The sequence below is a fragment of the Phalaenopsis equestris genome, unplaced genomic scaffold (assembly GCF_001263595.1).
Source record: "Phalaenopsis equestris unplaced genomic scaffold, ASM126359v1 Scaffold000002, whole genome shotgun sequence".
Taxonomy (NCBI): domain Eukaryota; kingdom Viridiplantae; phylum Streptophyta; class Magnoliopsida; order Asparagales; family Orchidaceae; genus Phalaenopsis; species Phalaenopsis equestris.
The window spans coordinates 74,481,159-74,496,214 of NW_018164444.1; the positions used below are offsets into that span (position 1 = coordinate 74,481,159).

The 15,056-nt window shown below is 32.7% G+C and overlaps 1 protein-coding gene across 1 annotated transcript; it reads left to right on the forward strand.

Moving 5' to 3' along the window:
- The first annotated feature begins 1,253 nt into the window (after positions 1–1,253).
- LOC110026120 (stearoyl-[acyl-carrier-protein] 9-desaturase 5, chloroplastic-like) lies at positions 1,254–13,027 on the forward strand. Its single transcript, XM_020726939.1, has 3 exons — positions 1,254–1,465; positions 1,534–2,038; positions 12,461–13,027. Exons 1-3 carry the CDS (start codon positions 1,347–1,349, stop codon positions 13,025–13,027), a joined length of 1,191 nt encoding a protein of 396 aa, XP_020582598.1. The 5' UTR covers positions 1,254–1,346.
- The last annotated feature ends 2,029 nt before the right edge of the window (positions 13,028–15,056 follow it).

Below are 15,056 nucleotides of genomic sequence, written 5' to 3' on the forward strand. Positions count from 1 at the left end.
GCGGTTTGACGCGCCTGATTACCTTTCATGAGGCTCCTATCTTTTACTCAATGCTTCTTCACTTGGAAGACACCTCCCACCATCATAGAACCTTCCGTGAAGCGGCCATTATTCGAGTGAGAGGACCTTACTTTAATCACATGGTCGGAGTCATTCATCTTAGGCAAACCGTGTTTTCCAGACAGTTCAATTTTAGAGCTAGATTTCACCCTCTTCTTCATGTCCAAAAAAACTAAAGCTCAAGCTGCCTCGTCAACGAACTTCGGAAAATTTCCATCTTCCATGCTTAGCATCACTAAGAAAATGAAGATGAATTTGAAAAAACACCTAAAAAATAAATACCCACACCACATATATAACAACTTTAGCACAAAAGTCAAGAAGTGATTAATTATTTCGCATTAAATAGTCATAAATATCACAAACATGTCTCAAAATATTGATCCTCTTGTCCTTTTCACTGATATATACATCGAGAATGTGTCAACACAAATCACATAGACATCATCTAGAAGACAAAGAAGGTGATGTGGTCCTGCGGGGCCTACCAATGGTGACCCCAGATCACATGCTCAGCTGGGCAGTCCCACGTACCGTAAAGACAGAGCGCCTTAGATGGATATGGGGAAGAACTCCCTTGAAGAATCCAACTAATCAAACCCATATGGACGAACCCGTCGCTTGCCAATCTGGATTGACCGGGAAAGAGCAACGGGTCCTACAGTTCCAAGGTGGTTGATGTAGAGCTTCAGCAAGTAGCCGCCCAACTTAAACGATCACCCACCTCGCAGCCGCCCGACATGAGGGCCGCTCGACCTGGTAGCCACCCGAACCATCGACTGTCCAATCTTATAGCTGCTCTGTTTTAATGGCCACCCAGCCCATACAGTCGCCTCACCAAACGACCGCCGGCCTCGCAACCCCCCGGCTTAATGGACGTCTCGCCTAATGTCCGCCCCACCATATTTATTGATTCTACAGGCCGAATTAATGCATGCATTAAAATGCCTCCGCCGTGTCTATATACTTTAGGAGTACAATAAATTCCTATAAATAGGTGGTCCATATCATTAATAAAAATTACACATATCCACTCTTACTCCTCCAATATATCCCACAAAGTATTGAATTCAAGACTTATTCGCACCACGTGATTTTATTGACATAAAAATAGGAAATTGATATCAATAACGGCTATTAGTATTATTACTCTCTTTTTTTTTATTGACTCAATCATCTTCCCCCGCTCTTAAATGCTTCCCCTTCGCTTAAATCTACATTTCATTTCTCTGCCTTCTCCCTAACTCTCCCTCCCTCAATTCTCAAACATCAGAATCAGAGATATTATGGCTTTCAGCATCTCTATTGCATGCTTCAACTTCAGAACAAGTCCAACATCATCTCCTCATCTTTCTCCTCCTCCGGCGATGGCCAGAGCTTCCAACATCTCCATGGCTTCAACCAAGTAATCAATCAATCTTATCAATCCCAACACATATTCTTTTTCTCAAAACAATTATTTTTTTTCAACAGAACAACGAAAGAACCAAAACCATTCATGCCAGCAAAACTTGTACAACACCAAGTGTCTCACTCCACCCCAAAACCAAAAACAGAAGAAATTTTCAAATCCTTAGAAAACTGGGCAGAAACCAACATGCTCAGTCTCCTCAAACCCGTGGAAAACTCATGGCAGCCTCAAGACTTTCTTCCAGACTCTAGCTCCGAAGATTTCTTCCAGAAAGTAATGGAGTTGAGAGACAGAGCAAGAGAAATACCTGATGACTATTACGTATGTTTGGTTGGTAATATGATAACAGAAGAAGCTTTGCCAACTTATCAGACATTTTTGAACGGTTTAGATGGAGTTGGAGATGAAACAGGTGCAGGCTTGAGTCCATGGGCTGTATGGAACAGGGCTTGGACGGCAGAAGAGAACAGACATGGAGATTTGCTGAAGCAGTATCTGTATCTGTCGGGCAGGGTGGATATGAGACAGGTGGAGAAGACGATACAGTATCTCATTGGCTGTGGAATGGTAAGAACTGAATTACTTGATTTTTTAAATTATTATTTAATAATATATACCATAATTGTGAAGGCCATATATTAACTTCATTAGTAAATGTTCCCAAGCTTGTTTTTTTAATGGGCTAGTTGGAATAATTTTTATAGTTTATATTTTATTGACATGTTATTCTATTTTGTCATTGACATGAACATATTTGATACCTTAAAAAAAGTAAATATAAATGTACATTTAAAAATAATTATTGAGAAAATAAAAAAAATGTGAAATAGATGCATCTTTATATATAGTAATGAATGAGGTTATTATAGCTTGAATTTTAAAAATAATTGGAAGCTTTAAAGCATATATTAGAAAGTCAAATGATATATGATTTTGATATGCTTATAGTCAAAATAAGTGACTTTATTATAGGAATATAATAAATACAATGTAAATATTGAACTAGTTGAAGTCTCTCACCAAACTTGTCTCAAACCTCCTCCAACATGATCTCTAATATCGAACTTGTTGTGGTCTAATAAATCCTCCTATAAAACTATAAGAGAATGTTAACATTGATGTATAGAAATGATTTAAAGTGAATGAAGGTGTTTGAAAGGAATTAGTAAGGGTCATTGACTTAGAAACATGAACTAGGTAAAATCAAGATATAATTGACCAACTTTATTTTTTTTTCAGATTTCCAAATTTGTAAGAAAACAATTAATTTTCACTTAATAATGATGATGAATATAACATATTTTATTAATGAAAAGTTTTATTATTTAGATAATTATAAAATGGAAAAATAGAAACTAAAAAAGTACACAGAAAGCAAACTATGGTTTAGTTACTCTTTATTTTGTGCTAAAAATAAAGTGTTAAAATATATCAAATTTAATATACAAGGGATGTAGCTCAATAATTAAAAATTTAGGATTTTTCTAAGGTTTTTAGGTCATCCAAATGTAGACAAAACCTTAACTAGGTGGGATTAGGCATATTTCTAGACAACTTTTGTAAAGGGGATAAGAAGAAATTTAAGGAGGATAAAAATAGAATAAAAAATATTCAATGAAATTCTTAAAAAATATAAACATTTTAAGAAAAGAAATCCTAAAAAAATAAAAAATGAAAATAAAAAAAAAAATACCAAACTCACCAAAGACTAATTGTATGTAAGGATCATTAAATAATTCCCCTTGAAGCAGTCATCAAGCCCCTGCACCACTTGAGTCTTCCTTTCATTTTTTTAGACTTTTATTTGCAAATCTGTTTCCTTTTTACATCAAAAATTTTAAAGCCATATAAAAAGCATTTTCTCTGAGAAGACATAACTCTTCACTTCAAAAATCAATTACAAAGAAAAGAGAGAAGTTGGAGTGATTAAAGTGGCTCTTTGACTTGATCAACATGATGCCGCTCTAAATTCCTTACTTCGATCCCCCCCATCTCCTTAGTTGAATTTGATATTGACCTTCACCTAAGCATTAAAAATGACAAATAAACAAGAATATTGACTTATGGTTAAAGCTTACGTGAAATAAAGTCATAAAGCAACAAACAACACTGAAACATACACATTAAAATATGGAATAGACTCAACAATTAATAAACTAATATAAAATTATCTTCAAAATAATTCCAAGCTTTCCATTTAGCATGGCTTATAGTAATTAAATCTCTTAAATGTGAAGCTTGACTTTTAAATTGTGCTCTAGTAGTAGGTCCCACATTATTGTTTGTGAGCCCCACCTTGTGTCCATCCTCTGTCATTGTGGGACCTATCTTGGGTTCACCTTTTATGATCGTGAGCCCCCATATTGAGTCCAACTCCTATAATTGTGAGACCCCTCTTGTGATTGTTGAATGTACATTGTGTCTAGCACATGTGATTATGGGCCCCATCATAGAGTCAGTATGATGCACCACACTATAACTTTTAGATGACCCATCAATCAATATTATATTATTTTATTTTAGAGAATAAATTTTTTTGTATATATATTATTTGTAATGACAGAAATTGTAGGCTTACTATTGATAGAGGAAGTGCAATGAATGTTATCTCAATTCATGATTTGATCTCACGACTAAACAATGCACAAATCCTTTCTATATTAATTAGGACAACTCTACATCTCTATCCATCTTAATATAGTGTCTCATTTTTACCAAAAAAATGTTGGTAGGGGATTTTTATGTGTCGCCACACATCATAGAACATTTGAAAAACTTCTATATAGATGACCGAGAACAACAATTTAGTCGGTTTGAAATTTTTTTGCTTGAAGGTTTTGTTTGAAATTGTGATTGTTTTTATTTGAATGATTGTGATGTTTTTGTTTAAGAAGTCATTGTTTTGTTTAAAAATTTTATTGTTTTGTTTGAATTTTTATTATTTTGTAAATTTTTTGGTGTTTTATTCATTGAGTTTTATGAGTATTTTTTATTGCATCAAGTGTAGGACACCCTGACGAAATTACATTTTGCCCAATAACAACTGAAATAGTCTAAGGACAAGGACCTAAAGACTAAAAAGTCTAATGGTTTTAATTAATTAGTTTTATTTTTTTTTCCTATTAAGTTTTGGCCCTAGTCTTCATTTCAAGAATTTAGGTTTTGATTGGATTATAAGAAAGTTGACGTTTGAGATTTTAAAGTTTAATTGAGTTTAATTTTAAGTTTGATCTTTAACAACCCAATTTTTCTTTAAAGATTTAAAGATTCAGTAATTGTCAGACTACCATCTGAATTCTGAAAGTGAATTATATTTTTTGGGAATGTTTTGTTTTCTCAGTTTATGAGTTTAGAAGTGATGCGAGGATTTAAGATTTCACTTGAATTTGATTCGAGTAGATTCGACATAAATGCAACCTCAAATTGTGTAAATGAATAATTCATTTTCTTTTTAAGTCTCAAAGAGTCAACAGTAATTCAACTCCCATAAAGTTTTAGACATATTTTCCTTGGAAATAACATTTCTCTATGAAATATAGTTTTATCAAAGGCATCAGATGTTCACCTTTGTAGTCCACTAACTCGCGAGAATCAAGGCATCAGATGTTCACCTTTGTAGTCCACTAACTGGCGAGAACCTCCATGATACACTTTCTCTATCATGAAGAGAGGTAGGATGATAGTTAAAAAGAGGCACAATGTTCAAACTTAAGACGAGATTCAACATGGAATGCAATCACACATATTCGTATCACATTGACTCCTCTAAACTATCTTATTACTTGTCTAATTAAATTTACATTTCCAAAGAGGACTCAAATGATGCGTACAATTATCATGAGAGACTTTCTTGATTTATATGAGCATGTAAATGTCATTTTAGGATAAATTTTCATTAATGTTAAATAACTTAGTTTTTTCTTCAATTCCCATGCTCCTAATTCAAAAATTTGTATATTTGAAATATTTTCACTTTCCAAGGATATATTTTTAAATTAATTAAAGAGTTAGATATTCAATTCAACTTTACCCAACACTACTTTCCAAGGATATATTTTTAAATTAATTAAAGAGTTAGATATTCAATTCAACTTTACCCAGCACTACTCATGAATATAATATCTTAGGAATTTTCTTAAGAATGTTTAAGTTTTATTTTTCTTAAGAAAGTTTAAGTTTTATTAATTAGAAGATATGTTAGACACCAAATTTTGATTAATGCTCACCTTAAGCTTCTTCTCAGGGAGACAAATAATTTACTTCAATATTTCTTTTTTTGAGTTTTCTTTTGCCACACTCATCTGAGAATTACTATATCTAATTGAACATTTTTCTTTTAAGCATTTCAAATGTCTAATATCTTATAATTGATAATTCTTAAATTTTTCTTAATATGATTTCTCAGCGTATTATAACTCATTCGAAAATTAAGATTCAATTGACTTGGCTCTGTTAACACTTAAAAAGTTTAAAATGACATTGGTTAGTTTTTAATATTTCAATTGTGCCTGTTTAACTATTTTGAAACCCTTTTGTATTAGGCGAAAGTTATCAATGTGAAGCACTTAATTATTAAAATTAATACTATTTTTCCTTTTAATTGGCATTTATATATTAAAGTCAGATTGTTAGGATTCCCTTCATGAGTCGTAAAATATAGTCCATAACTTTGCTATGAGAATTTCCTTAAGGTGAGTAAATAAGAAAATCCATTCCTTAAACATGTAATGCAAGACTAAAAAATATTTCACATAAGGAATAATATCATAAAGAATGTCAACATATGATCATAACTAGCTCAAATGAAGACAAGCAAATCATGTAACACATCATCACACAAAAGAAAGTGTTCATAAGGAGTACAAGATACCCTGATACATCAATAAAAAGATAAGCATGCCACAAAAGGCAGAGCGTCCATAATGTCTCTATTTATCACTGTCCTCCCCCATCATCCATAGTGTGGAGCTCAAACGGTGACGGTGTTGGTGGCCTCTAACGTGATTTGGATTGATTGGGACATATTGAGATCTTTTGTTAGTACTGGCTTCATACTCCTCATGAATTTCATAGTTTGAATTTGACAAAAAATATTGATTTAATTGATGTTTCTTTCTTTGATTTCCATGTCTTTTAAAATAGATTTAACTCCAAGGTTTATCATGTCTTGAATTTTTGGCATCTTCTCTGAATTAGATGGAGCGATGAGGGGTGTATTCCTATATCATCCATTTGGAGAGGTGATACACAAGGCTTAGGTTGTGATTTAATGACCACCTAGGGTATGTCCTCTTTTGTAATTTAAAGATGTTGTGGTATATAGGGAAGAGCATCATGTGATAATCGATATGGAATCTAAGTTTTTTAAAGGTATTTTAGTACAAAAAGAGATGCTTCAGGCGATAATCGATGCGATGGGTACACTGACAATCATATGAAGACCTATCTTGATTGCCCTGATGATGTCTTTTCGTGCTTCAGGATCCTTCTTTTCTCCTTTTGATACATAATTAACCCTACGACGTAGAGGATTTCTATAAAAAAGGATCCTTCTTGCTTTGCTAAATTTTCAAAAATCCTATAGAGTTGAGTTAACCTTGATTTTCTCTTTTTCATACTAAGGGCTTTTGCATTTAGGTAGTTGTGGAAGTAATTCAACTGCCTTGCAGACGTTTTCTTTTCTCTGCGCAGTAGAGAGTAAATAAAACCCACTTCCTCTCAAGAAATGAGTGTTTTTAGGCTCAACATTATCGATCATTTCCATTATTTGTGTGTCCCTTTTATGGAGTCTCCTATTTTGATTTTGTCATTAAGACTTCATTAAAGCTGGATTGCCTTCATCGAATGGGCTGGTCTTGAAAATTATCTGTCTTAAGCATTTCATAGATCAAATAATGAGTCTTTCTAATTTCAAGTTTTTCAGAAGATTAAAGAATAACAGTGGAAGTCACAATAAAGGCAGTCTTAACAATCCTCTTATTCAATGATGGAAAGTCCTCTTTTGATTCTTTATTGATGATTTGAACTTCAAATGAAAAAATGATGAACTTGTTGAAACCTGTCCCAAACTTGATTGCAGACCCACCAGTAAGATGACTTGGGTCAAAGGCTAGGTTGCTTCCATTTCAAGGGAGAAAATGAGTTTCAGAGATATCTTTTTTCTAATGAGTACAAAAAATATATCAATAGAGAGTCGACTGTAGAATCTTGTAAAAATTCTTTTAAATGGAACCGATATTAGATTTAATTTGAAAATCTCTCGATGACGAGGATTGATGATGAAGCATGTCCTGAAAACCCCACTCAGTAAACAAAGTTTAAATAAGCAGTCAGAAGCATGAAGATTAAAGATGCAAAACATGACCTGGAGATCAAATAAGTTTGATGGACACATAGAAAGTCAGATAGAAGGATTTTAACTCATTACAAAAAATCAAGAGAAGAATGATTCCTTAGCAAAGCCGCTTGAAAAAAACCTTGGTGGAGGATTTTTGTGTGTCACTACATGGTATAGAACTTTTGGAAAACTTCTATTTTGATGGTTGGACACAAAATTTTAAAAAATAATATATCCTTCTAAAGGAAAAAAAAAATATTATCTTAAAAATTGGTCCTATTACCTGGATGATGAAAATCTTATCAGTCTATGGAACTAGATTTTTTTGCTTACCTTATGAGTGTAAGATAAAGTTTATTTTAATTCTAGGGTCTCATTCCCTACAAGGGAAAACCCTCATAATTATATGCATCTTTAGAGCTGAGCTCTAAAAAAAAATATTGATTAATGTAATTAGTCAAATCATCAGAGGTCAGACTTTCACATTTGAAGTGGTTGAGCATAAGGAAAGATTTCAAATTGGAAGAATTAAGTTCAAGAGAATGAGACATACAATTTGATGACAATGTGTCATAGAAAAGCCCAAATGCGAGGATCTAATCATTAGAGGAAGGGGGTTTAAAAGTGATGGTTGAAGAATTCAAAATTATTAGATAGTGAATTTGAATTGACCAGATATAGTCAAAAGTTTATTTAGAAATATCGACTTTAACTGACTGAAATGATTGAAATCCCTAACCTAAGGACAGAGTCAGGTGAGTAGGATTTCTAGATGAGAGTGAAAAACACCCTAGACTCTATGAGAAATTCTAAGTGGTGGAGTAACCTAGACTTTGGGAATAACGTCCCCGATCAGGATACCCATGGCTTTCTGTCTTCACTTAGACATTGGTATTTGTTAACTATAAAAAACCTCATAATCAGGAATCCCCCTTAAATATTGTAGCAAAGAAAATTCATAGTTTCAAGGCGGTCTGAATTATCTTTGTAATAACCACGAGTTACATCATTGTAAAGCATTCCTTCTAGTCTCAGGGGGTAGGTCTATTTGTTTTGTATATTCTGGCCCTTAACACTAATTAGGATACTTATCAAACTAACCTAGGTTTCTATACTCAGACTAACCTGGGGTAAGTGTTTGATCCTCTATTTCATGTCTAAGTTAGCTAACCTAAAATTCATGCAAGATCTATATAGGTTTTTTTCTTCATTCTTTATCCTGATGTGTTTTAAATATTATTTGAGATTCAATATTTATTTCATGTTATGTTACATTTCTAGGTTTGTTACTAGTGATGAAAAATGGAAGTTTTCTTTAGTTTTTTGAGTTTAATTTTATTTAGGATTGATTTTGATGCTTGCGAAAAAAATCATTTTGCGAGAGGTTTTCGTCGTTCTTTTTATTTTATGTATTTTTTTTATTTTTGTTTTATTTTTGAAGACTATCCATGAAACATAAAACATAAAACTAAGCATGAAAATTATATATGAAATAACATATATTTAGTTTGGATTAGACTTAGGCTAGGGTCGAGCTGTGGTAAGCTAGGATTCCAGCTCAGATTAGCTCAGTTTGATATGATGTAAGAGGTCATCTAGTTTGGGCCTGGGTTGGACTTGGGTAGACCTGAGTTGGGTCTAGGTTGATATGGGTTGGACCCATGTTTGACTTGGTTCGAACCTGACATGGGTTGGACCAGGGTTGATCTGGGTTGGACTTGGTTTAATGTGGGTTGGACCAATGGACTTACGTTAACCTGGGTTGGACCTGTATTAGACCTGGGTTGGACTTGGACCTGGATCAAGCCTAAGTAGGATCTGGGTTGGACCTGGGTTCGCTTGGGTTGGACCTGGGTTGACTTAAGTTGGATCTTGGTTGGACTTAAATATGGTCCACCATGGAAAAATAATAATAATAAAAAACATATATTTCCAGGCCTTCATTAAACCCGTTCTTATCAAATCTTTACGGAGAAGTCACCCATTAACTTAGATATTAAAAGTATTCCTTTTATTTAATCCAATGACACCATTTTAGTTATAATTAGACACCTCTTCATATTAGTTGATGGATCTTCTATGAATTTTATCTCTTAATGACACATAAATTTATTAAAATTTATTATTTATAGAAATCTTAGTTTTATCTAATAAAATCATTTTGGATTTCAATTAGTTTGGTATTTGAAATTTTTTTGACATTTGAACTCAATTTATTATTATTATTATTATTATAACTAATAATAATAGGAGTTTTTGATAGTAGGTTGAATGAATCTAATAGCCGACTAATATGATGAATTTGTGGGGTTTGGTACTTGTTCGAGTAGAAGATGCAAATATCTTCATGTTTTACAGTGGTAAAGCATAATTAATAGCTTCTTCTAGGGTTTGTGAAAAAAAATAATTTAGCTTTATTCTTAATGACATTCTTAATGACGCCACTAAGTACATTAATAAATTTATTATCCAATTTATAATTATTTTTAGCACAATTTTATTTAGAGATTAGGCTATCAAAACTATATAATATATTTTTACAAGGAGATTCCATTACTTTATAGCCAATACTTGTATATGCTATTTATTATCACAATTTTTAAGAAAGTTTATGATTCTTTTTATTTTTTTCATTTCAATCTAAGAATAACCCATCCCAACCAACCTCCTTTAGTTAAGGTAATAGTTTAGTAAGTCTCGATATATCTAGTTAATTCTATTTTGGTAAATTAAACTCTTTAGCAAGCATATATACTTTATTAGTCTAAGAGTTCAATCATCTTGACTCACCATTCAAAAAATTCATAAGAAATGTGGGAAGTTCAACATCAACTCTTCAACAATTCAGAATATTTTAACAAACACTTGTTAGCTTGAAAGACAAAAAATTTATACATAGATTTTTATTCATGTATTTTAAATTAATAAAATAAATATGTTATGTACCTTGAGTTCTAAATATCATAAATTATGTTAAGTTTTGGAGAAATAAATAGTTCCTTCAACCATAGAAAAAGAAAAGAAAAGAAAAGAAAAGAATACAAAAAATTATGTCTGTAACTAGGTAAAATTTATTTATTTTAATGTGGTGTACCCCCTTACCAAAAATTTCAATCATCATAAAAGAATAATGATAGATTCAAAGAAGGGTACTGACCAAGTGTTGTGGTAGAGCACACTGATAAGGTTTTACACTATATCATTGATTTGAAAGAAATACACTAGATTTACAAGCAACTAACATGATTAAATATGCCAAAAAAATGAGATTCACTAACCAAAAACTTATTTGAATGACACATGATTTTGAAGGCATGCTCACCACAAATTTTTTTCTTTAAAAAAAATTCTTGGGTTGTTCAAACCTTTAACCAGAATTATTCTAGCTAATGTTTGCTCTACTACAAAATGTGAAAGTGTATCGTGACATTTTTGGTGAGATTAAGGGATTAATATGGCTATATATTATTAATTTAATTTTTAAGAATGTCTATTGTATTTATGATTGATTGGTGAATGGTTTGGATGGATAAATTTGTAGGAATAATACTGCTAATCTACATTCTACTTGTTAGATGTGATTTGGAAAATCATTATAGAGAATGAGTTTTAGAGTATTTTAATAGTTTGGAATTCCTATTGAATGTTAGCATAAGATGTGTAGTTTTGATCTAAAATATATAACTAGATTTAATAGAGTTTAGGTTGGACTAAAGTAGTAGAGAATAGGTCATGATATTAGTCTTACTTAGTTTGGCTAATGGCTTTTAGTGAGGTCTCTTGAGTAAATTTGATGATTGACTTGAGAGTTTGCTAGCCTTGAACGAGGCTTTCAATGTAGTGTGGTAAATTAGGATAATATAGAGAATGTGATTATTTCATTAGCAAATAAAAATAACGAGAATAATTATAAGCATCAAATCACACCAATTATTAGTAAATCTCAAAAGAATGAAGATTCAAGCATAATAAATATGTTATTCTAAACAAAATATCTTAATAAATATTTTAATTTGCTTACAAAGTATGTAAATAAAACAATGACCCTTGAGCTTTCCACATATTGGAAAAATTATTCCATGCGGTGTCCAATCCTGACCGTAAATCAGGTGATCTACGGTCAGGATGATCTCCCACATAAAAGTGGCTAGCCATTCTTGATTCTAAGGCTTTTTAAAAAATGTTAAAAAAAAAAAAATAATAATAAATATGAATAATTTAAGCATGGGTCTTCTCTTGGGCTTTAACTTGGGTTCTTATAAATGCCAATATTTCTACATATGCCTTTAATCTTGAGAGTAAAATATGGGAAGTATACAACAAGGCAATGTTTAAAAAGCTTTACTCATAAATAGGAATGATTCTCAAGAAATTGAAAATGATTTAGAAGATAACCTAGTAGGAGAAAAATAAGAGTAAGGATGCCTGAGCTTTAAGGCCATATCTATGGACTCCTCAGGAAATATTATTGCATACGGACACCGCATCCAATCTACACCGTAGATCTATATCATTATGTTGATCTATATCAAAGGGAATGCCCTAGGAGTTTTCATAAATGCAAGTGTCAAAATTAAAAATTTCATGTTTTTATTTGGCAAACAAGAATCTTTCTTCATGTAATTAAACTATAATCTGTCATAACTAAACAGTATGTGAAGGCAGAGAACAATCCACTCAGGGGATACATATACACCTCTTTCCAAGAGCGAGCCACCTTCATCTCACACAGCAACACAGCTCGCCACGCCAGCCGCCATGGCGATCCCAACCTCGCACGCATTTGCGGCGTTGTCGCCGCCGATGAGAAGCGACATGAGGCGGCATACATTAAGCTCGTCGAAAAGCTCTTTGAAATCGACTCTGATACGTGCATCATCGCCTTGGCCGATATGATGAAGAAGAAGATCATCATGCCCGCTCACCTCATGTTCGACGGCTCTGATGAGCGCCTTTTCGATCACTTCGGGGCAGCTGCTCGTCGTCTGGGCATCTACACCTCTGGGGATTATGCGGATATTATTGACTTTTTGGTGGGGAGATGGAAGGTGGAGAAACTCGAAGGGCTTTCTGGTGAGGGGAATAGGGCGCAGGATTTCTTATGCGGTTTGGCTGCTAGGGTTAGGAAGTTGGAGGAGATAAGGCAAACTAGGGCTAAGAAGGCGCCTTTGTCTTCTGTCCGGTTCAGTTGGATCTTCGACCGGGCCGTCCAGATTTGAGCATTTATATATACATATTATATATATATATATATATAAACCTTTTTTTATCACGAAGATAATTTTTTTTTTTTTACTATAACTGCTTTGATTGTTATATTAAAATTATATAAGAAAAAAATTATGGTTGTTATTGGGTTGATTATTGTTGTGTGCTATCACTCCCATAGATAAGAAATAATATTAAGTGTTGATTATGTGTGGATTAGTGCAATTGTGGTGGTATAGATGGGGGAGCAAATGTGGGAGTGGTTGTGTAATAATTCGCACATGTGCTTGTAGTTGCACCGATGTGTGCACTAAGGTGTGTGCACGTGTGCCTTCACATGCGTCTGTGGGAGTGGTTGTGTAATCATTCACACATGTGTTTGTAGTTGCACCCATGTGTGCACTAAGGTGTGTGCACGTGTGCCTTCACATGCGTCTGTATGAGCATTGGCATGTGTGATTGTGTGCATTCACGTGCGAGTGCTGCAACACTGACTCGAAAAAATTTGACAAGGATAGACGTATTCACATGTATTATTCATGGTCGTATGACTACTTAAAGCAAATGGTTGGATGTGAGAACGAGGGACCCCCCTGAAGAATTGTGTTAGTGGATTTTTCAATTGGGCCTTCATGAAAAATCGGAAAAATTAAAGGGGCTTTCTGTTCCTCTCCATATCTCTGTAGAAGATATGTTGAAGATTTTCAATATAAAAAGAGGCAAAGATTTTCAATATCAGGTATATTATCTTAATAATTTTTTGAATGAAGAGTGCTTATTTAAAGTTGGTCTTTCTATTCATCTTGGAAGACCACATGTTGTCATGTTAAAAAGTCAAATAAACTGAGACTTGAGAAGCCCCAAAAGTTTTATTAAAATGACCCTCACAAGATGAAGAGGGTAAAATGCCTATTCTGGAGCACAACAAAAATGATAATAATGTGATAATATTGAAAAAAGATCAATCCACTCCACGTCCCTAAAAAATCAACACTCCTAAAGAAGTATTGAATCATACATGCATTGGATTTCAATGATCTAAAGAGTCAACAAGCCTTTTTTTATATATGTATATATGTATACATTCTTTTATTTCAATTGAATTCATTTATATCATACAAGTTTGTTTATTTCACACGATGAAGACGATGGATATTGTTCTTGAGTTGAATCTTTCTATGAACGTATGGAATTTAGAATTTGTAAATGTCAAATTTATTTAAGGTGAATATAAATGAAGATATAATGCTAAAGCTAAAGATGTATCAATATTAGAAAGTCTAACTACTTGAATGTAGGATTGAATTATCTACTGTGGTGAATTCCTTATCCTTGTAGTTTTAGGAGCTTGATAAAACATGAGAACAACAAATAGAGACACCATGTGACATTATCCATAACACCAAAAGTTTAAGACTGCTCTAAATGCAAAGATGTTCTCTTGAAGTTGAGAATTAGATTATAAAATCTGTTTTGAGAAAAGAAAGCTAATAAAAATGTTGTAAGATCGAGAGCTATAGCAGAGTTTAAAAAATCTGTAGCTTTTAAGAGAACAATTGAGATCATATTTAGAAAACTTATGACAATATTTATGATTTTGATGTACTGAAAGAGCCGGAATACCAATGTATTGAGAAAGGATTCATGTGAGGCTATTTGAATGGAACATACTTGGTGAGCCATAGAGTTGGTGTCAATATTGAGAGCTTATCTCCTACCCAAGCATCAGAAGAACCTTCTTCACATTCACAAGATCAGGACGAAAAAAGTAGTTTAAACAAAACTGTTTTCACTAATGATCAAGAGGAGGAAGATGTTTATACGGATTAGTATTTTATCTTTATTAAAAGGCTCTTTAATTATTATATTTGCCTTTATTTTTATTCTACCATTTCAATGTATTATCATATGTGTTTAATCCATTGTTGATGGCATACCGGATCAAATATAGTACCAGACCAATTAAATATAGTTATTAAATCCTAACACTCGTACAAAAAACAATATATATACATACATATATATATACATATATATATA